The sequence below is a fragment of the Plectropomus leopardus genome, chromosome 20 (assembly GCF_008729295.1).
Source record: "Plectropomus leopardus isolate mb chromosome 20, YSFRI_Pleo_2.0, whole genome shotgun sequence".
Taxonomy (NCBI): Eukaryota; Metazoa; Chordata; class Actinopteri; order Perciformes; family Serranidae; genus Plectropomus; species Plectropomus leopardus.
The window spans coordinates 27137440-27158197 of NC_056482.1; the positions used below are offsets into that span (position 1 = coordinate 27137440).

General features: G+C 38.3%; 2 protein-coding genes and 1 long non-coding RNA gene across 3 annotated transcripts in view; 2 read left to right on the plus strand and 1 right to left on the minus strand.

Annotated features, from left to right (window-relative positions):
* Window positions 1–1948: 1948 nt before the first annotated feature.
* Window positions 1949–5891, plus strand: LOC121960324. Its single transcript, XR_006106958.1, has 3 exons — window positions 1949–2133; window positions 3919–4039; window positions 5827–5891. It is a non-coding gene; the product is annotated as an uncharacterized LOC121960324 (long non-coding RNA).
* On the minus strand, window positions 4027–18389 carry LOC121960323 (kinesin-like protein KIF2A). Its single transcript, XM_042509997.1, has 21 exons — window positions 18237–18389; window positions 17320–17414; window positions 16214–16333; window positions 15710–15764; window positions 13807–13926; window positions 13113–13213; window positions 12503–12598; window positions 11984–12038; window positions 11707–11869; window positions 11161–11251; window positions 10558–10621; window positions 10378–10469; window positions 8667–8809; window positions 8360–8564; window positions 7564–7674; window positions 7404–7471; window positions 7214–7303; window positions 5814–5958; window positions 5623–5724; window positions 5112–5247; window positions 4027–4233 (listed from the first exon to the last, which is right to left on the minus strand). Exons 1-21 carry the CDS (start codon window positions 18295–18297, stop codon window positions 4148–4150), a joined length of 2199 nt encoding a protein of 732 aa, XP_042365931.1. The 5' UTR covers window positions 18298–18389; the 3' UTR covers window positions 4027–4147.
* The window catches only part of LOC121960322 (zinc finger protein JAGGED-like), a 35776-nt gene continuing 20901 nt past the window's right edge, over window positions 5884–20758 (plus strand). The window contains exon 1 of the mRNA XM_042509996.1: window positions 5884–5943. Within this exon, the coding sequence (XP_042365930.1) occupies window positions 5917–5943 (27 nt within the window). The 5' untranslated portion in view covers window positions 5884–5916. The remainder of the gene's footprint in view (window positions 5944–20758) is intronic.

The window sequence follows — 20758 nt, forward strand, 5'->3', positions numbered from 1 at the left end:
CAACAGAACTGTAGGTCTGACACACACACACACACACACACACACACACACACAATTAAAAATATATGGTGGCAATAATCAATATGTATTTTAATTATATACAGTGTTTGAAATTAGATTCAAATTTTAAACACTTAATTTTAACCCTGTTATTTAACATTTATAAGCATAAACACTTAATAAACAGTTTGTAACGCGCTATAATGTAGTTGTAAGCAGTTATGAGGACAATATATTTATTTGTAACAACTCAAATTATTCTTAGTGGACAAAAAAATCAGTAATATGATAATAAAATGTTGCAATATAGCAATCAAATATGTCCTCGTGGGTTTTAAAAATACATTTAAAAACAGTATTAAACCTGCCTGTGAATGATGTGCACATATACAGTTATTTAATGATTTGTAATTCTCCGTCAGGATTTATTTAGTACAACATTTAGGACATAAACTTTGTTTTAAAGCATTTATACACGTTATATATGCGCCACAGGACGGGTTATCGAAAAGTACGTGAATAAACAGCGATTACAACTACAAGCCATTATAGTGTAAAAAACATTAATTAAGTGTCAGTATTCTTCTAAATGCTAAACAAGGGTTTTAAATGAAAGTGTTACCAGTATTATTTCTGTATACAAACAGCCATAAATACTTTTTACATGATTGCAAAGTGTTGTTGTTTCATTGGCAGCCACTGATAAAGCACTGTGTTTGTTTTCAGAGGATACAGTAGGTACTTATGTCTCATACGTGTTCGGACAGATCGGGCCGACCTCGGCTTTCTCTACCATTGTCTGTTCTGTGGAATAAATACAATTCAACGGTAACTCAACATGTGTGCGTTTGATTTTATTGTTATTTCATCCATTTCACGGCTGTGGTTCAGACAAGCAAATATTAGGTGGATGGATTTTTTAAAATTTATTTAGTTATTTATTGCGGGTTTGTACAAGTCAACCCTACAAAAGCAAAAAAAGCTTAAAAAAAAAAAAAAAAAAAAAGTAAAAATAAAAAATAGAAACCCACAATTCAACCTTAAATTTTTTTTAAAAAAAAATGCAATGCATTTTTCACGGGTTTAAGTTAAAGATCCAAGACTTTTTTTAATGCTCTCAATTAATATGTGTATGTATAAATGTGTCTTAGTTAGCACTTCCCTTTTTTCAAAAAGTTAGTTAGTTAGTTATCTTTATTTTTAACATGCCAAATAAAATGAGAGAAAAACAAGAACAAGAAAAACATCAGAATGCCCACAAATATATAATAAATAGGCAATGAGCAAATTGGCAGGAGATGCCCTGCAAATTGCGAGAAATTGGGAAAAGATAAGAAAATGACCTGAAAATGTGTTTGTTTTTTTATTATTATTATTTTTAAAGGGAAAATATCCAGAAAACTTTTTTTTTTAAAAAAACGTATAATCATTATAATTGTGTAGTTTAAATGCTTTATGTAGTTAAAATGTGTTCTTTTTATTTAGTTATTTTTGCACTTTCTTCAGGTCAATTGCTTGTTTTTCTTTTTTGGGGTGGGGGGGGGGGGGTGGAGGGTTACTTTTTATGCATTTCTTGCCAGTTTTTGGTCGCTTTTATGGGTAATTTCTTGCAAAGATGACGAAGAAATCGATTTTCTCGGGTTTCAAAGGGTAACAATAAAGACCTTAACATTATTTTAATATTAACTTGATTTATATAGCACCTTTAAAAAGTTTACAAAGTGCTTTGACAAACAATAATAATGAGAACGTTCGGTTTCAAAATTCAGCAACAGTCAATATATTTCACCAAACAAATAAACACACAAACAAACAAAATAAGTTTTATAGTCAAAGCAACAAACAAACAAAAGAAAGAAAAAAAAGGCCCACGAAAATCGAACCGAGTGACCGCTCCTGTGAGCGTAAACCAGCTTTGAGTCTCCGGCGGAAACGCTTTTTTTACCTGCCGTGTTCAGGCCGCTGAGCTGCCGCTCTGAAACGAGCTGTTTGACGGTGAATTTACGGAGTTACAAGATGAAACAACCCAGCTGTAAACATGTAAAATAATGTTAATAAACTACGGTTGTTTTTGACTTATTAACGGAATACCAACGAGCTGCCGCGGTCGGACAAACTGAACGTTTTAAACTGGTGAGTCACCGACGCCATTTTTATGTAGCTACAGCGACAAAAACATTGTTTTGTCCTCAAAAGAGAACGTTTTAAATACTCAGAAAGTCTTTTAAAAACACTTAAGTATGTTTTAAAGGTATTTTCTAGCTGTTTTTGGCGTTTTAACTTGTTTTTGTTTAGATAGGCTAACAGGTGTTCCAGTATATTCTGTGACCGTTAGATGGCGTTACTGGTTCTTTGTTAACGGTTTTTCTGGTGACCTTCCTGTTGACCGTCAGGCCACCTGGAAATATAAAAATGCGTTGTAACGTTAATCGTCACTTTTTTTCGGCATAGTTGTGCATTTATAATCAAAAATCAAAAATCGCGTTAGGTTTAAAATTAATAACGGTCGAGTTTTTTTTTAAACGTTATTCGTTAACTTTCGCACCTGCCGAAATTCAGCGTTATCATTGGCGATACTTGAGACGTTAACCGGGATAAACTGCGTAAACATTTCGACGGAGAGTTCAAACACAACCGAGGTAACGTTAAATATACATTCGACAATAGTTAATGTTAAAATTTACTCCATTGACTTTTAGTGTAAGTTCAAATAATTTAACGTTAACTGCTGCCCATGAAAATGTACGTTAATGGTCAAGTAACCTAGTCTAGAATATTTTTAAACTTTAGGGAGTTTTTGACGGATTTTACGCATTTCTCGATCCTTTTTATTAATGTATTTAATTGGATAATTTTAGTTGTGATCATGCATATGGCATAGGCTAAATAGTATATAATAAAGTATTTTCGTAATCAGATTTTTGCTGTTTTAGTGTTGTTAATTGAAGTTAACACATAGTATAAATCTCTTGAAATCTGGCTCGAAATCAGTTTGCTTGTTCTGTGTTGAGATGACTTTCATAACCTACTTCACCCATGAAACCTAAGCAAAAAGGCAATGAGCAGCTTGGCAAAAAAAAAAAAAAGAAAGAAATTACCAAAAGGTGAAAAGAAAATGATTAGAAGTATTATAAATATGTTTAAATTGTTACAGACAAAATGTATGTATAGGGTTATATATAATTTCCTTTTTGGGGGGGGCAAAAGCAGCCCATTTAAAAGCTAGAAACACTTAACGGTGGCATTTTTGCTTAAAAAATAGCAAACCATTGTCAGTCAGTTCCCATAAATAAAGAAAAATTAAAAACATTAATTCAAAATCTGAATTGAGAAACTTTGAATGTGAAGCATCTGTAAAATGTAATTAAAAAATAGTCTGTTTGCACTAACAAATACTTCATAAAGTTCAAGACTTCCATCATGATTTTAAAATGTTAAAACTAGAATAAATAAAAACAAATACCACAAGAAGAAGTAGAGTTTCTTTATTTTGGCAAATTAAAAATTACTGTTTCATTAATCGCTGCGTGGGACACTCTGAAATCAGTTGCTTCTTCTTTGATTATAGTGCCCCCATTAGGTCAATTAATGTAATGCAAGGTTATTTTTGTTTTAATCTTTCTCTCAGTCAAACATATATTACATACAGTATCAACACAAACACACAGTGGCTCCTTTTACACACAAACTCGACGCTCTGTTCACCCTTCAGCTGAAACAAGGGGACAAACGGGAGGAAAATCCTCTCAAATATTGCACAAAATGGCAAAAAGTTGTTTATAAAATTGGCCAAAGTGAGCATAAGCTATGATTTGACTCTATAAAAAATGTATTTAAAACAAATAACTTTTTTGTTGTTGTTTTTTTTAAAATGAAGCACTTGTGACACATACAAAACCTTGTAAATACACTTCACAGGAGGATGGAGGAGCAGAGACGGCCTGCTCTTCGGTTTGAACGGATGGACGGATGCATGATGGGAAGCGACGGCGGCCTGTACAGCAGAGAGGTTGAGGAGAGACCAAACGCACAGAAGACAGTAAGTCGAAAAATCACAGCTGAGCTGAATCAGCTCTCGAGCTCCGCGGCGGCAGGCCTTCACCTTTCTCGAGTCAGTATTACAGCGAGATTTGATTTCTGCGTGCGTCTATAGTGCTCGAGGCCTCTTCGGGGTTATCTGTTGGCTCGCTTGCTCTTCTTCTTGCAGTGCAGAGCGGAAAGATTTGACTTTATCTGAAAGAGGAGAAAATATAAAACAGGTTATCAGAGGTGGATTGTAACTAAGCACATTTACTCAAGTACTGCACTTTATCGCAAAAGACTTTTAATAATGCAGCGTCATTTCAGGATGACCACAGAAACATACATAACAGAGGACACGTTTTTGGGTTTTTTTTGGGGTTTTTTTTTACCCTCTCTCCCATACGTTTGCACGGAGCGATGGGAGGATGCGGATAATTTTTTTTTTTTTTTTTTAGCCACCCCAGTGCTGTTTCTGTTTTCTTACTGAAAAAAGTTTTTTTTTTTTTTAAGAAAATATACTTTACTTGAGTATTTAAGGACTAATACCACACTTTAAAAATACTCCCAAAAATATGCCCAAAACACACCCATGATTAAACCTACAAAACTTGAGAAATTGGTTTGATATTTTTCAACAAGCAACTTAACAAGATATGGACCAAAAAATCAAGAAATCAGTACAAAAATTACAAGAAAATCACTGGGAAAAAATTAAACTAAAAAAACAAACACAAAATGAACTCCCAACAAAATAATATTTATTTTGTATATACTATTATTATATTTTCTTCTGTTAAAAATCTTTAAATATGAAACAATTATAATTCTAAAAATAGTTTTCTGGACATTTTTCCCTATTTTTTGGTTAATAATAATCCTTCCCTCCTTTTTAAAACAATTTTTTAGGTAATTATCTTGTGACCTTTTACTAATTTTTGGTAATTTGTGGGAAATTTAATTGCTTTTTTCCTTCATGTTTTTGAAAGAAGTCAAACCAAAATTTGCACCCAGGTGAATGCAAAGTGTTTGGACGCCCTAAATGCACCGTTGACCGTTAAAATAGTTTAAATAAAGCTCGGGATCTTTACCTCGCAGCTCAGTGAGGATGTCGATCTTCTGATCCAGGATTTGTTCTAGCTGAGTTGCAAATGACTCGACGTCGTAGTCCACCTCCTCCGTCATTTCCAAAAGCACCTTTTCGTCTTCCAGCCAGCGGATGGACTCCTGTGAGGACAGTCAAACACCGATTTAAACATTAATACAAGACTTCAATGTCTATGATGAAAACGTAACAGAAACTAGATAAAAATAGAAGAGACATTATACCGTGTGGGCTGTAACTCTGCATTTCAACATGTTTCAGTGACATTTTTGGGCTCTTTTTGTATTTATTTGTATTTAATGGCACTGCAACAACCAGACAGTTATGTGTTTTCTTGACCGTCAAATTCTCAGCAACTTTTGGTTTGTTTTCTGTTGTCGCGACAGCATAAAAAAAAGTCTGACCCTTTCTGTGAAACGTCGAGGGTCGTCGGTTTATTCAGATTTAGAAAATGTGTCCTTTGTGGAATAAAGTTAAAATCCGCCGCTGCACTGTACCTGGAAAACGACCCTGTGGTCCTCCAGGACCTGCTCCTCCATCTCCACCAGCTGAGAGACGGCTTCGTGGAAAGTGAAGAGCTGCGGGGACACCTCCTCCTCCTGCAGAGACGACACGGTCGTCAAACATTGTTTGCTTTTACATCTGTGACGCTGCGACCGAAGCTGACGAGTATCTGTGTTTGTCTTACGTTTTGTTCACAGAGCAGCTTCAGATCGTCTCTCTGCGGAGAACTCCCGACCCCCCACTGCGCCTCCAGCACCTCCAGCTGGTTGACGTGTCCTCCCTGACGGATGTCCATCGCTGCCGCGGGGTCCACGGTGAGCTCCTTCACCCTAAAACAACAGTGTGACTGCAGTGACAGCTGCTGAGGTATCTGATGTAGTGAGCGTGATGGTAGTTGTGTGCACGGCAGGAGAAAGAAACAGACAATTTCCACTGACTCCATCAAGCCCGGAGAAAATCAGATCAGCTCAAATCAAAGAGTGCTGTCAGTGCAAAATGAACAAAAAGGCAGACGTTACATGGCTTGGCATAAATACTACAGTGTTTTCAGTTTTTGTGGATCCGTGTACACAAGGATAGTTTGTATAAATGCAGATTTAAAAAAAAAAAAAAAAAAGCAAGACTTAGCTGTTTGCAGTAAGGCCACATTCGTCTAAACGTGGCCTAATACTGGACCAGGACTGGCTACGTGAACATGTTCAACTCAGATTTGAGGTTAAAAAACAAACGTTGCACCTTTTAGAGGACATATATTATCTGGATGACGACATTTGCTGCACGGGTCTTTTGGCCCTCACTGTGATCAGATCAGATTGTGCTGATTTGTTGATCGTCGTGTTGCGTCTCAGGTCGAAAGCAGCAATGCTGCAAATGTATGTCTCTCATTTTTAAATCAGTTTCTGCACGGAGAGATTTGATAGCTGCTGCTCCTGACGGCTGCGTTAAAGGGACATTTTGCCGATTTTCGACCAGCTTTGTCTCGTAACAGCGTGGGTAGTTTGTGTAAATGAGCTGTAAACAAACCGCCTCCTCAGGTGGTCTGAGATCGTCAGAGTGTTCACATATGCTTAAAAAATGCTGAGTCACAGGTTTGAGTGTGAAAACACCCTTACTCGCCGAACGGAAATCTACCTGCTTTTAAAACTTGGCGAAGTTAAATTTGGGACCCTTTTCAGGTCCATTTACCATCCTTCACTGCGTCGCCTCTTTATCATCCATAGTTTTTTCAGAAACATGTTTTAGCTTTTTGTTTAACTGTAGTACGAGATCGTTTGTTACCAGTTTACTTTAAGTCGCCCATAGTTGGGAGCGTTTGTTGGTCCAGTCCAGCTCACGGCATGTTGGTAGTTTTGTGTTTGTAGCATTCGTGTTTTTCTACTGCAGTACTCCACTCTCTGACCCTTTCCTGATATTTACTGACCATAAAAAAATACAGAATATTAGCCGGGGACTCAAATCTATTTTCTATAGCTCAGAGTGACTCTGGGTGACTTCTGAGCGGAGAGGAAGAAACAAAAAGCGCTGATTAATGTGTGACGGCTGTAACTTGTGAAGCTGTGGAGAGATGAAGTAAACGGATCGTACTCGTAAGTCGGGGAGAGCTCAGAGCGACCGCCTCCTCCGCCGCTCTGAGAGAAGGGAATATCTGAGGGACTGATCCCAAACTCCTTTACTCTGGAAACGGCAGGAGAGAGAAAAACACAGGAGAGGATCACGTTATCTCACCGTTGTCGTGTTTTTATCGGCTTTTTCTGTCGCGGTTCGGAACATTTACCTGTTGGCGTATCTCAGCGTGTTCAAGGTGTTTTCACATGACGCCATCCCCGGAGAGATGGTTGCAATCTGTGCAGGGAAACAATAAGAGAGGGGATTAACGTTTTTCAGCAGAACATGCAAATGAAGTCTTACATAGACAGCTTGTCTTTTCGGCTCACCATGCACGTTCTCGAGTTTTCTCCGATGAACGAGTCCCGCAGGACTTGGGTTAACTTGCTCGCTCTAAACGGAGTGTGAGGTTTGTTCCTGCCCAGCGCTCGGATGCACTCCTGCAGACACAGAAACATTATCAGCGACCGAAGAGAAACAATTTCTAAATGCAGATTAATGTTTGAACAAACATTTAAAGTAAACTCTGGTTCCAGCCTCTCAAATGTGAAGATTTGCTGGTTGTAGATTTGGACTTTTGGTTGAATAAAACAAGCAACTTAAAGAAGTCACCGTGGACGATTGGAAGTGTTTTTGACATTTTTAACAAACAATAAGAAGACATCACGTGACGTCACGGGTTATAGTTTAGAGAGAAACCAGCCGTTTCTCTTTTCTAAAATTTAGTCCAATTTGATTCAACAACTAAAAGTTTTTAAAGGAATAGAAAAAAACGAAAAAGGTAAACTGTACTCACATCTGCTCCCATGATAAAAATGTAAATGAATCTTTATTAAATGACCCAAAATCACTAAACTTTCTTGAGTTCATTCTGCCTAAAATTTCACTTTTCCAAACAGACTGAGGTGATTTGTTAAATCTGATTTCACATTTAGACTATGGAAGCCGGACATTGAGTCACTAAAACCTGTGACGTAACCAAAGTCACGCTCGTGTTTTGAGGCTGGATAACCTCCGTGTCCCACAGCCCTCCTGACGGACCCTAACGGACCCTGACGGACCCTGATGGACCCTCACAGACCCTCCTGACCGCTCTGTTCAGCCTGTATGAACTGAGGAGGAGACCTTCAGTGCCAGCAGGCTCTTGTTGATCTCGGCTCCTTCGAGGCGAGTCTGGCGGTCAGCGCTGGACGTGTCCGCTCCCCTCTCGTTCCCCGCCAGGTCGATAAGGGAAAACTTTCCGTGCATCTTCCCCCGCCGACGGAGAATGATCTGGAAGACGGCGTGGCTCCGAGAAGAGTGAGCGTTTGCCGAAGTCTGACCAGAAGTCCTGAAGGAGAGACGCAGAGACAGAGACATAAAGCTTGTCCCTGAGAACCTGTCCAAACTTTTGAGGACAAACTTCTCCCGGTGACAAACACTCGTCTCCTACCTGCAGCTGTTTCCCACTTCGATGAGTTTGAGGACGTCCTCTGTGCACTTCACCTCCCTCTCCTGCAGCCCCACCACCTGCACCTGCTGCTTCCCGTCCTCCAGGACGCGTAACTTGGCTTTGCGGTTTAGCAGGTCAAAGACCTTTTTAAAAACAGACACGATCAGTTCAGTGTTTGACGCGACGTTTGTTCAGCTTTACTGCGCCTGTCTGTAACATTTCTCTTCACGGTTTGAACGGATGCAACAAATAACCAGCTGAGTTTTTTGTGACTCTCGGCCACAAAGTAGATATGAGGTAGATTATGACGTATTGTAGTTACCCTTGTAGTTCCAGTTTGCAGTATTTGACAAAGAAACATTTAAATGCAGAAAATAGTACCACTTTTTATACGTATGGTCATATATTTTTGGTTATTTTGTGCACAAATATGATGACACAATGAATATATATTTTAAAGCTCATATTCCACCTGCAGAAGAGGCTCGTAACATAAACATTAGTAACTTGCACGGACGAATACGCGGTTTGCTTTTAGCTAAATGCTAAAGTCAGCATGCTCGCAGTGACAATGCTGATGTTTAACCAGAATAATCTTTTTTTTTTTTTTTTAATGTATGTAAAGGCGAGCAACAACACACGTAACACAGATGACATTATGATAGCATAACAATACATCATGAACAAGAAGAAGAGACAAATGGCCCAATACAGAAGAAAACAAGTAAACTGAAAAGGATGAGTAAAAATGAATAGGATCACTCCAGTAATTCAAAAATTTAAGTTCACAATAATATTGCATTTAAATAAATAATTAAGCTGATATTTATATATGACAGGTAGAGTGTAATTATGGCTCTATATGGTCCCACTCTACAGTCTTGTAGCAATCATTTTTTTCCATAATCAACTGAAAATGTTCTTCATTGAGCTTCAAATATAAATATTTTACCCAACAGAATAATTGTATTTATTATCTGGGGGACAGTTTTTATCCATTTTAATGATAAAGGCTTAAATTCAAAACCAGTATTGAATTTACAACATATTGGTTACGCACGTTGGTGTGCTAACATTTATTACTTAAACACAAAGTATCCTAGTCAGTCATGGACATTTTTTAGAGCGTGCTGCCATGAATCTCTTAGTTATTGTGCAGCACAGAAATCTCAAATTCATCCCTGCAGTCTGCAAACAGAGAATACATTTAAAGAGTACAAAATTATTTCAGTAACTTTTCCCAACACTTCACTCTGGTGGGTATGAGTGAGTAAATCTGAGCTTTAATAGTGATAAAATAATTTTTATTACTGCTGAAATTGTTGGTCGTGACACACCCAAATCATCATTGTTGCTGAGCTGGATTTTCTGCCTGTAAGTGCGGAGACTGCAAGGACATCGACAGCATGTGTCTAATCTGCATCCTGCACGAGGTCAGTCAGGCGTTTAGTAAGCTCAAGCATTCCCAAATCTTCCCGCAGAGCATCTCTGCCTGAACGCCGTTTGTTTAGGAAAAACCTCCGCAGTGCTCCTAAATACTAACAGAGACTAAGCCTCAAAAACTGATAAAAGTACGACTGAAAATGCACCATTTTGTTACATTTTTGGCCAGTCAGGTGAGATTTACTGTCACTGCAGGCCGTGAATATGCATTAAAGTTTTAAAATACTCAGTCCTCTTCTCAACTGATCTCATGTTAAAGGACGCTCACCTTCCCGCTGTAAATCTCAAAAAACGTGGCAAAGATTTGGAGATCCAGCTTCTTGTAATTTGGCTTCTTGATCATGAGAAAGACGTCTCGGGCTGCATAAAGACAGAAATGACAGAAATGAATTCAGTCAGACGCAGCAACCAGCAGTGACTTTAGAGAGGCTCAGTGGAAGAAACTCACCGGAGAGTGCATAGATCCCTTTAGAGCAGTCCTGGTTCTTCCCAGAAAAGTCGCCTCCCATAGTCTGAAAAAAGACATGAGTTAACCCTTTGAAACCTACGTGAATTGGCTTGAGGCGGCAATGAGTAACAAAAGAAATAGAGTATAAATTTGCAAAAAATAACTTAAGTAACTAATAAAATACCTCATAAAAAGCCAAGAGAAAGTTAAATGAAATAAATAAATAAGAAAATTAATTGAAAATAAATAAAAAAGAAAAGTAACAGAAAATCCAACATGAAAATTACCTAAAAAGAAAAGATGACAATCAAATAAAATAAATGTATTTACTGTAACATCTTTTTAAAGATGTAATTTGTACTCTACATTTTATTTATTTATGTCTTTCTTCTTGCGGGACAATTCATGCCAGCTGCTCATTGCCTTTTTTCCCCCAAGTTCTCTAAAAAAAAATTCAACCCCTGGTTCCGGCTTCCGGGGTTAAAATACCTGAGAAAAGCATCTGAATGCAGCACAAGAAAACTGCTGTCAATCCAGGTTTCAAACGATTAAAACAGGAAAAGTGTCTAAAATCAACTCCTATGTTAAAATGAAGCTTCTTACGTGTGTTTTTCCACTTCCAGTTTGTCCGTATGCAAAGCAGGTCGCCATCCCGCGCTCAAAAATAGTCTCAACCAGCGGCTGAGCAGTAAACCTGAGAGCAGAGTGTTTGTTAGCAGAAAATATATATAATATTTTAAAAAATATGAAAATAATGAAAACATGAATAAATTGTAGAAAATAAACATTATTGATGTGATTATTTTTTCCAGTTATTATAAAATAAACAGAATTTATGGGAATTTTGATTATTTTGCTCAGTCCATCTCAAAAACTCAACTATTTGAAAAGTTAATTCTCCTGAAGTGTGTGTAAATACTGTATTTGACTTTAAAGTTTTGGTACAATAGAATTAAAATGTAATCCAGGGTATAAAGAGAGATTTAACTGTAATCTTTCAACATTTAAGCCAGTTGTTAAGTTTGTTGCAGCATAATTTAAAGTTTAACTGTTGATTATTGGAGGTTAAAAGTTGTCTTTATTGGTGCAACCCTGATGCTCAGGGCTCCATTTTTCCTTTTTTGGGGGGTTGATAGAAAAACACTTCACCTGTAAACCATTTCGTTGGTGGAGTTCTCATCGAAGGCGTAGTCGAAGCGGAAAGTTTGGTTCTCCAGGTAGCGGGTCAGGTCCACTTTCTGCTTGGGCTCGTGGACCATCACCACGTCCTTACTGGGAATGGTGATCACATCCAAATCCTTCATCGTCAACTCTGCAGAGACAGATAAAAAACTTCATTATGTGTTTTTGTTCTGACTGCAGAGAAAACCGCAGTTACAGAGACCTGCGGTGGATTCTGAACACACCTGTATGAAGCTACTCTTACCTTTTTTATTGAGGGGACGTGCACGCACACACACACATATCCTGTGCTCTTCGATCTGAAACGTCAAAAAGTACAAACACAGTGTTTGTCATTTTTCAGGACACGCAGGCCTCTCATGTACTGAATATTATGCTGCAGACACTGAAAAAAAACCTTAGTTATTCCTCCTGAAGTAGCTTTAAAGTCATTTATTTCACGCTGACAGTTTCACGTTTTGTTTCAGCTCTTCATTGAAGCTGGATGATGTTCATACTGAGTGAAATATTCAAACAAGATCTGTCGTGCATCATTTTGTACACGTTTTCCTAATTCAACTTGACATTGTATATGATATATTTGGAAATATTAAAATCTCAACTAATAATAAAATGAAGTTTTGTGGGGTTAACTGTTAACTGCACAGCATGAGGTTTTAAAATCGTGTGGGGTTTAAGGCTCTACAGAAGCAAACACACAAATTATTATTTGTTATAGATTATTTTTCACGAATCTAGAAACGTGGCTCTGAAGCAGACTTACCAGATCATTACTGGTTAAAGGTCTGTAGTCCAGACTGGCTCTGAAGTCTCTGATCATACACATGATTTCATAGTTTGGTAAATTCACATCCACCTCCTGAAACAGAACAAAGAAAACCCAAAAGTATCAATGTCAAATTAAAAAAATATATATATGTATATTACATATGCATGAGGGAAGAGCAGAGAAAAATATGTGTTTACTCTGAAGCAAATTAAAAAAACATTTTTTATTTGGAAATGTGGGAAATTGTGTGGTAATGTTTACACAAATTTTGCAAATGTAATGATCCAGCAGAGCTCTGCATTTAATTCATTTCAAATGTTCTTGATCATTAAACAATCAGGCTGTGTGTGCAAATGAGCAAGATTTTATAACATCACAAATAATTTGGAGGCCAATCGTGGTCCAATGTACAGCTTACACACGAGAGAGAAACGCAAACTTTAAAATTCAGTGTAGCTACACTGAATATTCATGCTGTGATGAAATATCTCCCCAGATCAGTCGAGAAAACGTAAATCTGAAACCAAGCACTCTCCACCTTAGATGGTGTTTGTACTGTAAGTGTGTGTGTGTGTGTGTGTGTGTGTGTGTGTGTGTTGCTCACTTGTGCTCTCTTCTCTCTGAGCTCTTGTTGCTGAAGTCGCCTCTTTTCTCGTTTCTCCTGCAGTTTTTCCACTTCCTTCACACAGTTAGATTTCCTCCGTGCTGCAAAGGAGGGAGCAAAATAATAATCTGAAGTAAACTAAAATGATTTTTCTGATGACGCATGCTCTGTTTTTACACGGTTGTATCACTATTTTGACTTTAAGTTTTGAAAGACCAGGAGGAATCAGAAATCAGTCATCAGTTACCTTTTAACGGGACACATTCACTGTCTTTTCAGTGGCGTATGTTGACAGTAAAAATGTAATCTCTGAATCTTTTCCCTGAAAGTAAATCTGCATCTTTCCATGCGTCCTATCAGTTTGAGTATTAAATCTGAAGATTTTAAGTCCACTGTAGTGAACACTTATGCAGTTATGCTAATGTTCGAGCAGCCGCAGCTGAAGACTAAAACAAGTGTTGTCGTATGAGTGGGAGCCAGTGAGCGCCTGTGAAAGAGCCTTTGAGGCCGTCACAGCTGTGTGGGAGCATGACATCACTGGCTGTGGCCTCTGCAATATTACCCTGCACCACAAAATAACAACACACACGGCCGTATAAACCACCCCAAAGTTTATCAGACGTGATAAAATCTGAGGCATGAGGACAGTGTGACCTCTGACCTGTATGATCCTGATAAAGAGACTAAATGTTACCGTTCTGCTGCTGCAGCAGCGACTGGTTGAGTGCAGACGGGGGGGCGATGGCGGGGGGAGGAGGCTCCGCAGCTTGGCTGTGCTGGCTGGGACGGGCCCGCGTGGTTCCTACTGCTGCAGCTGAGGAGCAAAAACCATAGTCATGCATGTGTAGAAATTTCCATTTGCCCTCTACTGCTATCTGTTCATGCAGATGGTTTTGGTGAAGTCGGTTAATCGGTTAGTCAATAGAGAAATTAATTGTTAAATGTTTTCATAGTTGATTTGTTCTTTGAGCATGTTTCATGGTTCTTAGTAAAAAGTCCATTTGTCAGCCTAAAGAGCTCCATTGTGAACCCGGAAATATTGACAACCCCAAAGTTTTACGTTATAAATGCAAAGTACGGGTCCCCAACATTAGGGAACTGCTGGATGCTAACTTGCATATGTTGGACAATTTGCATAATATGCCTAATTTGTATAAATGTGCATATTTTTGGATATAATGTTGTTAAACAAAAACCAACAAAACTGTAATGCAATTTGTATATGATTTGCATAATATACATAATTTGCATACATTTGCATAAAAACATATATTGACAGTATGTCAGCCACTGAACGGCCAATTTGGACATTATTTGGGTGGTTTTTGATGATGCTTAATCCCATTCTTTATGTTTTAAACCAAATGTCTGCATATTTTAACTGCAATTGATTATTATTGAAATAATTGAAATAACTCAAGTTAACATTTGAATTCACAGACCGTCAGAGTTGATACACAGTTGGCAAATGTTGGTAGGAAAGACATGAAACACGGCAAAGAAATTATAATAAAGTCATGTTTGACAGGTGGTACACACAAGTCCTAAAAACGTTTTTGTGTTTTCTTAAACAAAATTATATCAGAACAGAGAATTATGTGTAAACTAGTGTTAAAACAACTGATCAGAAACGAATCATCCTCATAAAACCCCTAACCAACAAGACAATGTCCAAAGTGGTCAAGCAGTGGCTAAAATACTGTCAGTATATGTGATTATGCACATTTATAAAAACAAGGTAAATAATGCAAAATGCCAAACATATGCAAGTTAGCATCCGGCAGTTTCCTAATTTTGGGGACTCATACTGTGCATTTACAACACAAAACTTTGGGGTACTCAACATTTCCGGGTTGACTTTACTGGCAAGTAGACTAAAACTGAATAAATTTGGATTCTGGACATCTCTCTGAGCTATTTGAAGTTGTGATGACTATATTTTATTATCCGATGAGAGCTGATCAGATCGATGGATTAGAGGAGCAGATTCAAGTGAAAGCAAACTTTCTTTATCCGGTTAGGACCTCGAGTCGTGCCGTTTCCATGGAAACACAGCTTGTTTCATCTAAAGTATGTTGGAAAATGATTGCCAACCCTAAATCTCTGAATTAATGAATAGTTAAGTTTCTCTTTAACTGTGCATGGCACTGTGCTGCTCCGTCTGTGCCCAGAGTAAGCTCTGCAGTGAAAATGGGGGGTAAAAATCATCATCATAACACTCGCAGTATCCAAAGTTTGAAGGCTTAATATGTAAACATTGAAGTATAATGTTGGCAGAGAGTCTGTTATCTTATATTTGTTTACATTTTGTTTGCAGTATACTCATTTATGTACAGACAACTATCACCGTATGACTTTTTGATTTTAAGGTGGATCTTTCCACAGTTTCGTGATGAACATCGAGGTTAATGACAACCTCAAAAAGTGAAAGTCACTGAATCTAAAATTATGTGTATCATGTCAGATTTGACGGAGGTACGACACAGAGACAAGAGTGTGATTTTTGAGACAGATTGTGTCACTGATGGGATTTTAAAGTCCCTCACAGTAACTGCCTCCACGTGCTGTTGAAAATCTCTAAAATAAATCAAACATACCTCTGTTCTCCCGCGGAGGATTGTCAGCCTTAGGTATTGATGTCATCCGTTTAGTCTAAAAAATAAAGAAGCAAAAAGACCATAAACCATTACAGAGCAACAGCGTGCATCCGTCACATTCGTGGAGAATTACTCATATTTTAGTGCAGTTTGTGCAAATTTAATAAGCCGATCTCAACACAAAAGTCCATTCAAATCTAGCTAAGTCAAATTTGTTATATAGCTGAAAAAACACCTGTAGGTACATTAGCAGCTTTCCAGACCTCAATTCAAATAACAGCAGTTAAATCTATTAATTATATCTCACACGTCTGTACGGAGCCCAGTAGTTTGGATCCTGTTATTAAACAAAAGGCAATAATTATCCCATTTCTCTAAGTTTCACACTAAGATTAAAACTCTTTCAATAATGTGCATTTTGTGAATGTATCACAAGAACTGTAACGAGTACTAAAAGCAGTAAATACAGGAACTAGTCCTAAAAACTTGGCGGGGGGAGCAGACCTTGGGGAGTTTGCTGGTTTTGGCAGCGTTGGAGGGAGGAAGAGGAGCCTCAGGACTCTGCGGTATCTCCTCATCAGGAGCAACATCTGGATTCAGAGCAAAGACGCTCTCCAGATCGATCTGAGGAACAAACGAGACAAAGATAATTATTATCGGCAGTATTTTAATTAAAACCTTTACTCAACCAGGTAATCTCACTGAGATCAAGACAGCCGAGCGTCGAAGTAAAACAAGAACTTCATGTGACTTTATGTTCAGATAAGGACGCGGCTTATTGAAATACAATGAAATATTGTCGTATATGCATTATTTAGGTTTTTTTGTTTGAGTTTCCATTCGTTCTACATGTTCAAAACAAGCAAAACAAACTCTCTTACAACCTAAATGCACCAAACTACAGAGCAGCCCTCTCAGGTGTCTGACTGGACCCAGTCCAGCTTTTTCACAGGAGGTTACAAACCTTTAACGCTGTCGTATATCTTATTAAATATATCTACCAGGCAGTGCGGCTGCTCAGGGGCCCATTACAGCAGCGATTATGAGAGTGGGCCCCCAAAGGAAATGTGTTATTGACATTTTGAAAAAAAAACCCTCTAATCTTTGACAGAAATGTCCCGTTTGGTATATTCACCCTCAAATGTACAAACCTATTCTGTCATGAGGTGGAAAAAAGTTAATATCAAGCAAACTATTTCAAAAAGTGTAAGCTTATTCTACGTATACTAAAAAAAACTATGAATATCTATTAAAAACTGTTCCATCATATGAATATTTTTTAACATTTCTTTTATATTTATGCCCAATTACAAATGCAGTGATGGTTGCTGGTGTCCAGTATTAAGTCTGCGCAAGGAGAAGGTTGTTCTGTAAGTTTGTTTATATATATATATATATATATATATATGCCTTACTGTGTGTGCATATGGAAGTGTGTGCATGTGTAACCCTAACCCTAAGGAGCATCATTGTAGCCTAATTCACACCACTGATATCTACACTTTTAACATTTTTAATGCAATGCAAGTTGTTGCCACAGAAATGATTTTCCAGACAGAAAAAACCTGTAAGAGGTCATCATAGAGTGGGAGTCGGAGCGGCAGCTCTACCTCTTTCCCTTTGGTGTCTCCATTCTCGATCCACTCCACCGTCACACTGTCATTGTCCTCATGCAGTGATGTGACCATCGCCTGGTGTATCCGTCCTGCAGTGAGAGAGGACGGAAAGACATGCTAGGCCTGCTCAGTGCTGCATGGGACTGTAGAGCACAGGATATACAGAAGCTGCTTTAGCCTTTAAATCACAGCAGGCAGACATCAAGATATCGAATGAGCCACAAACTGAACACATCTATAACTGAGAATGTCATTTTCAGATTATGTCATGCAGGAAAATAATCCAAAATACAACATTTTGGATTCCTGCAGACACTAAAATGAAGGTACTGAGATGCTAATGGGTGTGGCTCATGATGGATGGTGATAAGACTTCCTTGCTGTCATTCACAACTTCAAGAGCTGCATTTATTGGCTGTTAATAGGATTAGTGGCAACCTTATGAACACATTTGTGTGTTAAAAATGAGCACAAAGCTGTTATAAAGCAGGTTAATTCAGTCACAGGAGGGGAGAGGCCCCATGCATGCATCCATCCATCAGATCCACAGGCCACTGCTGGCTGATGCACTGCAGCTAACATCATGCACACTGGAGGGGTTTGGTGCAGAGGGGAGCGGGCAGAGGAGCCACAGCGGGGCAGGTGTCAGGATTTTACAGCCGGAGAGCCGCTCAGGTGGACGGACCCGCCCGCGCCGGCAGCCCGCTCCCCTGACCGGCCGGCCGGCGTGTGACTGTCAGCCGACAGCAGCTGCACCGCATCTCCGCAACACCTCAGCACCGATCATTCATCCCGACATCCCGGTGAAAAGATGCTGTAGCGGCGCGTTAGCTTTAGCAGAAACACCCCGCTGCGGTAACGTTAGCGGATCCGGATGGAGAGCGGTGCGTGTCGGTCTGTTAGCTACGTACCGTCGCTCCGTTTTATCTCCACGTAAATGCCCACGAAGATCTTCCCGAATATACCGGCCATCTCTCCTCGCGTGGGCTTTTTTTAAATTTGCGTGCAATGTGTGTGTGTGTTGTCTCAAGTTGTGTGCTGCTGCAGAAACTGAGGTCACTAGCGGTCAGTCACAGAGGCAGGAGGAGAGCGAGCCGCTGCGCATGCGCGGGCGGTGAAGTCAGCAGCATCCTCAGTACCAGCAGTAGTGGAAAATATGAAATACTCAGATCATTTACTTAAGCAGAAGTACTAATATCACACTGTGGAAATACTCTTGCAAATAAAAGTCCTGCATATAAGACATTCTTTCAGTAAAAGTACAAAAGTTTTAGCATCAAAATGTACTTATATTACACACACTTGTATCTCTCTGCACACAAAATGTGCTTTTCAAAATCAGGCTTTAAAAAAGATTATACATTAATATGTTTTTCTGTTTCCATTGAGTTTATTTTTTTAACCAATGCCAGTTCTCATCATAAAAATCAAATATTCATTATTTATTTATGTATTTATTAGAATTTAAACCCTTTTGTCATGATGCCACTGTATTTTTAGATGGGAAAAAAGGGTTTTATTTGGATTATCACAGCATAGGATATGTCAGTGATTAGCAGCAACATTGATTTTTATACAGTATTTTTTTTGTGCGTGTGCTGTCATTTAGGTTTAGGTATTTTCTTTCTCTCTCTCTCTCTCTCTCTCTCTCTCTCTCTCTCTCTCTCTCTCTCTCTATATATATATATATATATATATATATATATATATATATATATATATATATATAATTGTTCTGTATAATACAGTGTAACAGAAATGTGAGCTCCTCATCGAACACGAGATGGCAGCAGAGGCCTCTTTATAGGAACAGCAGATAGTGATTTACTCTGAGTCTGATCTAGAAAACGGTGCACTGTAAATCATTTAGCTCTTTTGCTGTAATTTTAAAGCTATTAAGTTTCTGTTTTGAAGGACACTTGTGTTAATCTGCTCTCTAATTTTAAGCTGTGAAAAAAAAGACCTTTCAGTGCAAAATGAGAAAGAAGAAACAAGCGAAACAAACCAAACTGAGTAAACATATTACTATTTTGGGGACAAAAGTTAACCTGATTGATATCTCATGTATTATTATTTTATACAGTCCGATGGTGAGATTCATTTGTCCCTTAAATTTCAGAGTCAACTGGTCGTTCATCGCCTCAAACACCTGTGAATGAAGATGTCTCATTGAGGAGTTTTTAGATAATTATTGGCAACGTTAAGCAGAAAAAAACATGCTTCTGCTGCACAAAATTGCATGTAGTATTTCAGATCTTTGTTTAATCTTTTGTGTGAATTACTTGATAATCCCTAAAATTTACTGCTCTCAGTGACAAGTACAGCACAGCTGAGCCTGATGAGAATGTCACTAGTTTTGCTGGTATTTGGTCTTAACCCAAAGTACTGGAGAGGAGAAGTACCTGATGGTGGCGCCAGAGGAAAACTTAAAGTATCACCAAAGGTTACCCTGAGCGGGACAAAGATGTGTAACAGATTTCAGCGTTCAGCAGCCGTCTGTGGAGTTTGAGTTGTGGGGTAAATATTGATCAGCGTATCTAATCAGAGCAGATCAGATTGATGGTAGGATGAGCAGCTAATGAAGAGTGAGTGAATTTAAAAACAAAAATTTGGCACAATGAATGGTTAAGCTTCACTTTCACTGTTTCTGGTGTTCTGTTGCTCCGTCTGTGCCCAGAGTGAGTAAATAAGATATATCAGGATTTGCGTACACACACAAAACTTGTTAGTAGGATCAAATCATTGTTGGATTTGTTCCTTTTTTAGTCAGTTTATTGACAATTAGTTAAACACAAATATTAGATTTATTTGTCAAAATGCTGTCAATTTTGACTGTACATTTACATTTAATTACTGGCTACTAGTTGCATTACTTTCACAGTAACTTACTGTATCATTTTTACAATGTTTACAATGTTTATTCATTTTTACAATGTTTTATTGAGAAATATTACAGTTACAACTGTAACATTTCACAATAAATCAATGTCAAAATGATACAGTGACACAGATGTAAAGATGCTGTGATTATTTCCAGGGTTTTACAAGTTGTAACTGCAGTATTTCACAATAAATTACCGTAAAATTATTTATTGTGAAAGTAATGCAACTGGTAATTTATTGTAAATGTGTAGTCAAACATCACTGTATCTTTTTACAGCAATTTATTGTGAAATATTACAGTTGCATCCTGTAAAATCCTGCAAATAATCAACAGTGCAACATTTGAGCCATTACTTTTCCTCTGTGTTGCGCCAGAGGAAAACAAATCCTTAAAATAAACCTCTCAAGTTTGTGTTTTTATTCAGAGAAAGCAGAAAGAGTGACACGAGGGAGGAACTTGAGGGTATTGAGATGCACCCACAGCAAACATCTGTCACCCTCCCTCCCTCCCTCGACCCGCTCGCCCTGAGCCGTAGCTGTCGCTCCCCCC

What these genes read in the sequence shown, in the direction of transcription:
- LOC121960323 (XM_042509997.1), bottom strand. Translation starts at nt 18,297, where the DNA reads ATGGCCGGTATATTCGGGAAGATCTTCGTGGGCATTTACGTGGAGATA. An exon ending in GGAGATAAAACGGAGCGACG is followed by an intron (nt 17,415 to 18,236) that starts GTACGTAGCTAA and finishes CTCTCACTGCAG; the next exon opens with GACGGATACACCAGGCGATG. An exon ending in AGGGATCTATGCACTCTCCG is followed by an intron (nt 10,470 to 10,557) that starts GTGAGTTTCTTC and finishes GTCTTTATGCAG; the next exon opens with CCCGAGACGTCTTTCTCATG.